Below are 8,368 nucleotides of genomic sequence, written 5' to 3' on the forward strand. Positions count from 1 at the left end.
TGCAGGTTTGGGGTCCCACACGGACACACTCCCACACGCACACCGGGTGAGCTGTGGGCTCGGGGGGACGCAGGGGGCACTGGGACGGGGACGGAGTTACTGAGGGGTGCACAGATATAAGCAAAAGTCAGTTACTATTTCAACACGGTATCAGGAGACGTGACTCATGGCCGGAGGATCTGGTAGCCCTCCCGGTGCTCCTGGCCATCCCCTGGCCCCATCCTGCCCCTCTGCCGAGACCCCCAGGGCAGGTTTGTAACACCGCAGTCACTCTGTTCCGTGGGAAAGGGCTAACGGGAAATTGAATTCATAAGGGTACGCGAGGCCAGCGGGTATTTCTGGCTTCTTCAGGCTCTGCAGCCCACGCTCAGCTCTGCTGCTTTTCCCTGACTGTGGTCAAGGAGTTGCAGCGTTGCAGAAAAATACTGGTGGTGTTTCTTGCCAAAAAAAACCACAGAATTGTCAAATTTTTTATTTTTTTTTTTTTTTTTAAAGCACCCCACAGAAGAATTATTTTCGTTACTTTTTAGGAGGTGGCAGGAAGGTGTTCAGGGGGTGTGATGGGGCTTTTGCGGCTGTGTCTTCTCACCTGTCTGTGCTACAGTGATGGCACCATCGAGCCGTAACGGCCCCTCGTCCCGTTGTGCCGCCGCCAACGAGCAGCCGCTGGTGGTTCCTCCCCGGCACAGGCTGTCGGTCCTGCTCTCAGCGCTCACTCCGCTCGGCCCCGTAACCGCGATGGGCTCTGGACCGGGCGTCCCGCGGGCATTTCTGTGAGTACACCATCTCTGGGAAAAGAGCACGACGCCGTGCCGGAGGAAGGGATTTGAGGCCAAGTTTCTGATGGTTTTCACATAAAACTGGTGGTTCATTCAGGGCCGAGCATCCAGCTGCTGAGTGAGTGTCCACTGCTTTTCGCAGCATCCCAACCCAAAGGTTTTACAAAGGCTTTCATGTGTAGAGACCTTCTCCCTCTCTACAGCTCCCTGACAGGAGGGGGGAGCGAGGGGGGGGCGGTCTCTGCTCCCACGGAACAGGCGATGGGACAAGAGGAAACGGCCTCAAGTTGCTCATGGGGAGGTTTAGGGTGGATATTGGGAAGAAGGTCTTCACGGAAAGGGTTGTCAAGCACAGGAACAGGCTGCCCAGGGCAGTGGTGGAGTCGCCATCCCTGGAGGGATTTAAAGGACAGTGGTGCTGAGCGACATGTGGTGGGTTTGGCAGTGTGAGGTTGATGGTAGGACTCGATGATCTTAAAGGTCCCTTTCAACCAAAACGATTCTATGATTCTGTGTGTGGTGACATCTTCACTTAATGTACATACAACCAGAAAATATGTCCCACAAATGCCACCAGACTTCTAAGTGAGATGAAGACCATTCCCTCGGTTTCCTCATCAGTTACAGCAGTTCAGGCTACTGATTTTCTTTTTGCTTAATTTAGGTGGATATCAAGTGTTTGAACTCTCCTACAACAGCCCCACTACTCTGGTCACTGTGGTGCATTAATTTAGAGGTTGTCTGGGTTTGTCTGCATGAGGGACAGACTGAGGATGGTTTGCCCAAAGTGGTTTTGTGGCCACCTCTCCGAGCACCACGTGGCCACCTTTTATCTGCGACGGGATGTCTCTGCAGGTCAGAAGTCCCCAGGCACTGTGGTGACAGGCACAGAATGAAAACTGAGGGCGGTAAACATCAGTGGAATAATTCAGGGTGGTCCACGAAGGCAGTGATGGGATGACATTTAGCAAAGGAAAGTTTCAGGGCGATACAGAGGAAAATGTCCTCACGTGGAGTTGTGTCAGCTACGGAAGATCTCTGGGGGGAGCGGAGGAGCCCCCGTGCCTGAGTCATTCCAAGTGGACAGGAAAAAAGCTATGGAAAATGTTCTGCCAGGAGCAGCCCTGCACTGGCAGGAGCTCATCAACCGTATGACCTCAATGGTATTTTCCATCTCCCAATTTATGTGACATGGAAAGTGATTTATTTCGGCCTACCACCACTTTACTACAATGAATAATGCCCAGCTGGCAAGTACCTGCTTTGAACTCTGAGTCCTTGGAGAAACCTGGTGGTCACAGAGGCACTAATTGAGGAGCTGTCGGGTCCACTGCAAGTGCAGCAGATTCTCCTTTGCTGGTGGGGTTGGTTGGGGGGTCACGCTCTCCGTCCTGCCCAAAGGTCCTTCTCAATGAAACCACTTATGGCTCCCTGGGAAATAATACTACCGAAAGCGTTAGTAGCACGTGGGCTGCCCTCTCTTGGCTTATGAGATCACTTTTTTTCCCCATACGGGTCAGCTGAGCAGCGTTTAATTGGCAGCAGGAAATGCAGCTGAAACATACCCCCGCGGCCGTATTTTGCGAATTCCCGCTCTTCTGCTCAAATCGCAGGGGATGCTGAGGGTGGGCGCGAGGGTAACGCTACGCCGCGCGGCGGTGGACGGGGCGCTGGCGTCTGTCTCCGGCAGAGGAAGCTCCTCAGGAACCCGGAGCTGACCCCGCTTGCTGAACACCACTTTTCATGAATCATTGGCTTTTATGGAAATCCGTTTCAGCATCCATTTCTGCAGCTGTTTCCTGTGTATGGGAAGCATTGTGCTGGCTGCAATATTTGTTTTAAGTTACCAGGACTGAGCGGTCATTTTAATCATCGTAAAGTTCTGAACAAAGAACCACATGTGCGTTTTGGGAAAAGTACACCCCCCCAAAAAAAAAAAGACTCATCAGCAACAGCTGAAAAGTGTCCGGAAAGAGGTCAGATGTGGAGAATGATTTATGGGTGCTGTGGGTGTAACCAAGTAGCAATATTGCCGCAGCGCTTTCACACGTCGGCCGTCGCCAACTTCATTATATTTGCTGATGTCTTTTTCGGGTTTGGTTTTTGCAGATTCCTTCTAAAAATAACAATAGCACCTCCTCTGAGGGTAATGGAAGCAGTTACTGGAGCTGGAATGAGACGGTAATTCATCGGATAAAACTGTACACGGGGAGCGTTTTGATTTTTGAGTCCTGTGCTATAAAACAAAAGGATGAAAAGTTGCTGCTGACGACCAGGCTTTTTCTATGAATTAGTATGTATAGAAATTCATAGCAACACTTTCCTCTGGCTGTCTTTGGGCAAGGATGTTACAAAGCTGCTGTGCATCCGTCTTACAAGGGAACCGTGCTTTGGCCGAAGGACGTCGTGGGGGCAGAGGAGCCGCCGGCACACTGCCGGACTCCGTGCGTGAGCTGCGGCGATGGGGCCGTGGGAATCCACGGGGTTGGGCAGGAGGTCTGCAGAACATCCTCTCGCCACCATCACAGCCCGATTCGCCTTCACGTAACAAGTGTTAAACCTACAGAAGCGACTGAATAACACCGTGAATAACGGGCGAGCAAAAGCCTCGGCAGGCTCCGGAAACGGAGGCGGTTGCGTTAAGGAGATGCGCAGGGTACAGAAACCAGACTATGGCACAGGACCCGGAAAGCCAAAGTCCCCAGCGATCCCCCTTAGCCTGACCCAGGGAAAACGATTCCTGGACCTTAAACCTCATGATTGCTGCAAGCCTGAGAGCGCGAGCAGGATGCGGAGCCCGGGCGCTGGCACGGCTCACCCAAAGCCCCGTCTCTCGCTGTGCACAACCTCAGGGTCTGGCTTGGGGACTTCCTTTAAAGTGACACATCGAGGGGGGGAAACTAATTTCTGGCCTTGTGGTCATCAGCAAAAGCATAATTAAGCAAGGTGCAATCCAATGCAGCAAGCAACGGTCGCGTCCCCTTTTCCCCACCCTCTCCCTTTGCCCTGTAGACAACTTGGACATACAGAAGACTTTGGTCCCATCGCTAAGACCAGCATCACACCTCCCTCGTTGCACAGTCCTGACCTCCAACCGCCCAAACGCCAGCCGAGGCCAGTCTGTGTCACAGGTAACGGGATGCAGATGGCCTGCTAACCCCCGTAAAACAGGAGGCTGACATCGGGTCGCTCTGCGCCTCGGGCTGCCTGGGATTCGGTGTGGCATTAGACAATTCTCATTGTCACCAAGTTCTCCTGCAATAGGACGTGTGTTCAAACACACCTTCACACGCACACACCTTGTTGGGCTGCCCGAATACTCTTTTATGTCACGCATTTTTTTATTGTCTTGGTAAAACTGCAGCTGACTTTCCCACTCGGTCTCCCTCCGTGTGTGCTCTCCGTCTCCGGTCGCTGCCGGGGGCTGAGCCGGGGATGACGGAGGGTTTCCCAGCCGCGGCGCTCTGCCCTTGAAGGGACATCCTGCTCTTTATTCATCTGCCATCGCTTCGGCTCGGCAGCCTCCAGGTCATCCAGCAAAGGGAGCTCATTTGCTGTAATTTTCATCAATTTTCTACAAGTTTTTCAGTCCCAGGCCTGGAGGAATGTGAGTTCAGTAAGATGAGTCAGGGCTAGGAAAGCAGCATCCCCCCACTTAAAAGGCGGGGGTTTGCTCTCCTCTTTCCACCTGACTTTATCTTTGCCTCTAGTAAATAAGTCTCTACACGTGGAGGGAGAGCCTGAGGAGCGCCGGCAGAGCGCGGTGGCGATGTCCGTGCCTGCCGCGTCGGTGGCCAGTACTTGTTCTTGGCTGCCGAGGACTGTCCGGGGCGGAGGGGAAGGGTGTTTGGTGCCGCTGTTGTGTTTGCAGCCCTGGTATCCCCGTCGTTAGCTGTGCCGTTGCCAGGGGAACCCAGGAGGAGTTATAAAACAAAAAACAGCCCCGAGCCGTCTCGTGTCAATTAATGTAATCAGACATATTTCCTCAAATAAGATCCATATGTCAGAGATAACATCTTTGTTTGTTGCTTGCGGTTTCCTTGATGGCAAACTACTGTGCTCTAATCCCTTAGTGTCTGACCGGTTTATAGAATTGTTGTGGATGAAAATACGAAATACCGAGAGCGTTTGCTCGGGGCCGGGCTCGCGCGGGGCTCCGTGCCCCCGGCCAGGCGGGGAGCAGAGGGAGGCAGGAGGATGCTCTGCGCCCGGAGAACACCTATTTTATTCTCTTAAAAGGGACACCTGCGATAGCCCCAGTCCTATACCCCCCCCCGAATTTGTTCTCTTTAATCAGCTGTTGGCCATATGGGGGTTGTCAGCCCAGGCGTCTTCTCGGCACTGGAGGAAGGTGCTTAAGGGTTTGTTTTTGTTTTTTTTCAGAGGTATTGTGGCATACAAAAGCCTACAGGCTTTGAACAAAACCTCAGCTCCTCTGCCTCCATCCCGCTTTAAAGTGGGACTTAATACTGGCAGCAAAAGTTGCCTAACTCCCACTTAAATGAAGACAAACCTGAAGGTCCTAAGGCATGTAGGTATTCTGGAAAGCTGCAGCGCTTCACTGAATGGACGTGTTTGAATCTGTGCAAGCCCTTAAGTAGATTCACTTGGTTTTTAGCTCCTTTTGCTCTCGATTTCCTCCCTGGATTGCCTATCAGCGCAGGGCACGTGCCACTCGGCTGCCCGGTTCCTGCCCTCCCTCCGTGGGATCAGCTCTCTGGTTTGGTGGACGTTTGCTGCAGCGGAGAAACCCGTTGTTAACGGGATTTGTAAGACCACGAAAACGCACAGGAGACGGGAGCACTTAGTTATTCTTTCCGTGATTGTTTTTCTCTTGGATATCGCCGCTCTCAGAAGGGAACGGGGGTATCAGCCCGATAGCTCTGCCGGGGTCAATCCCTTATGCTACTTACGCGGCGGCGGTGCAATCGTCGGTGGGTAAACGCAATTCCTTCGATGGCTGCTGGCTTACGGCGCTTGGGAGCTGTTTCGGGCGGCCGTGTGAGGGAGAACGCGCAGGTCAGCGTCCCCGCCACGCCGCTGCTCCCTACCCTCAGCCCCCTCTGTGCCAGCGCACTTGGGCTGCTCGGCTCCCTCCAAGCCGGTTCCCTTAGTGGGGTAAGTGAACAATTTTGACCTTGGTGGGGGGAAAGGCTCAAATTGCAGTTGTCTATGGTTTTATCCTACCAAATTGAGAAAAAAAAAGGTGGGCTTAAAGCCAGGCAGAGGTGAAGCGGCACAGCCTGTAGAGCAGGCAGAACCCTCACAGGCTGCACACCCTTACAATGGGTATGAGTTTTGCCTCCTAATTAGCTGCCAAATTCAGACCATTGGCGTTGCTCACCAATTATCCGCACTCCCGCAGGTGTATTTTGCTCTCACAAGTACTCAGCAACGGCTGTACAGTTAATTTTTTTACTATTAAGGTGAAGGGACTCTCTCCTTGTGCTCTTCCATCACTCTCTGTGCTCCGTTGCCATCTACTCACGCCCTCACCCTTTCCCCCCGCCTGGACCCCCAGTCTCACTTGGGTGTCTGGGGGGGCAAAATTTTGGCTGGGGAGAGCAGGACTTGTGCGCACAAAGCCTTGGGCTGCGGGAGAGCTGGAGCTCTGGCTGTCCCACGGGCAGCGGTGGGGGGTGGCCGCCCCACGGCACAGCACGGGCGAGCTGAGCGTGGCGATGGGACACGTCTTGGCTTCAACAGTCCATGTTTGCCTCTGGTTTTTGGTACTGATACATTAATCAGATCTCCCGCACAGCCTCTCATTGGGTCGCTCTCTCCGTGTTTGTACGGTAATGAATTCTGACGGCAGCGACGCCATCAGCCTCGGGGATGGCTGCGTAGGTGCCCGCGTTGGCGATGTGATTGCGGAGGACGCCTGAAGGAAGCAGCGATGCTTGCGGTGCGATTTCGAATTGAAATGCGATGACAAGTTGATTGTGGTTGGAACAGAAGGAGCGCGGGGAGCACAGCCCCACGCAGCATCCCTCCCCCTGCAGCCCCTCCGGGGGCGGCGGGAGGCTGCGAGCGGCCGTGCGGTGGCCGGAGGGGTGGCAGCGGGGCGCTTGCCCTTGGTTCCCTTCTTGCCAGAAGTAGAACAACTAAAGGTGCGATTTGGTAAAGCCAATCCAAAACCCCTTCCCTTGGGGGAGGAGGGGCTGTCTGCTCCGATCGAGGCATACCTGGAATTCCCATCACACTCCCCCAAGGTGAACTGTGCTCCGCAACGTGCCCCAGATGAAATCCAGCTACTTTCTGCGTGCAGACAGGTCGCCGCTGCGTAGGGGCAAACATAAATCAGCGTCGGTGCTCCGACCCGCGCTCTGCCTCGCCTGTGTCTGGGAACGTAGAGACTTCCGTGCATTTGCTGACTCTCCCGGATGTTCTTGCTAACGTAGTCTCTCCAGCCCCCTCACTGCGTACAAGGGGTACGCATGGATTGTAGTAGTTTGCAGCATGTTAAAGAGATTGGAGGTAGTCTGTAGGGTTAAGTTTTACAGTAAAAAGTCTCCAATTAAGGAAAAAAAATAAAAGGAAAAGGAAAAACGGGAACTTCAAAAGTTGCATTAAAGGAAGAAATCTGTTGATTCCTCCCTACAGATGCAGACTGCTAACTAGGAAAAAAAGAATATTTAAGAACATAAATCAAGAAGTCATGGCTTGAAATTCTGTCAGGCCTCTCATCCCACGGCTCCCCTCCCTGACCCAGAGTCCCCCCCCAGCTCTCCTGGAGCCCCTTTAGGCACTGGAAGGGGCTCTGAGGTCTCCCCTTTTTGGCCTTCTCTTCTCCAGGCTGAACCCCCCCACCTCTCCCAGCCTGTCCTCCCAGCAGAGGGGCTCCAGCCCTCCCAGCATCTCCGTGCCCTCCTCTGGCCCCGCTCCAACAGCTCCGTCTCCTTCTGCTGGTGGGACCCCCCGAGCTGGAGGCAGCACTGCAGGGGGGTCTCCCCAGAGCAGAGCGCAGCGGAGGGGCACAATCCCCCCTCGCCCTGCTGGCCACGTGCTGGGGATGCAGCCCGGGATGCCGGGGGCTCGCTGGGCTGCCGGCGCACATTGTTGGCTCATGGGGAGCTTCTCATCCACCGACACCCCCAAGTCCTTCTCCTCAGGGCTGCTCTCCAGCCATTCCCCACCCAGCCTGGAGCTGTGCTGGGGATTGCCCCAACCCACATGCGGGACCGTGCACTTGGCCTTGTTGAGTTTCATTCATGAATTCATTCATGAATTTTAACTTATTGACTCTCCGCGGCGTTAGTCACAATTAGCCTTTTAGGGGTAGCTCAAGCAGGTCCACCCGAGCTGCTGCAGAGCTGTGTGCGGGTGCTTTTACGCTGGTTTTACCCTGGTTGACACCGGGGTATCTCACATGTCTGCCGGCCGATGCCCCCCTCACGGCTGCCCACCCCTCAGCGGCTCCGCTGCTCCCACCAGCCAAAATTTGGGCGCCCCTCTGCCGCACCAGCTGTGTGCGTGGGCACGTGTGTGCGTGCACGGATGCACGCGTGAGCCTGTGCACGCCGGGGGATGCTCGTGTCCGCTTTGCAATACTTCCACCTACAGAATAAACCCCAGAACGGCAGGGGGGG

At 54.4% G+C, this 8,368-nt stretch overlaps 1 protein-coding gene across 1 annotated transcript in view; it reads left to right on the top strand.

The window, feature by feature from the left end:
• The window catches only part of LEKR1 (leucine, glutamate and lysine rich 1), a 75,749-nt gene extending 75,123 nt beyond the window's left edge, over positions 1-626 (top strand). The window contains exon 16 of the mRNA XM_009884484.1: positions 605-626. Within this exon, the coding sequence (XP_009882786.1) occupies positions 605-626 (22 nt within the window). The remainder of the gene's footprint in view (positions 1-604) is intronic.
• The last annotated feature ends 7,742 nt before the right edge of the window (positions 627-8,368 follow it).

Source organism: Charadrius vociferus, unplaced genomic scaffold (genome assembly GCF_000708025.1).
Source record: "Charadrius vociferus isolate BGI_N301 unplaced genomic scaffold, ASM70802v2 scaffold104, whole genome shotgun sequence".
NCBI lineage: Eukaryota > Metazoa > Chordata > Aves > Charadriiformes > Charadriidae > Charadrius > Charadrius vociferus.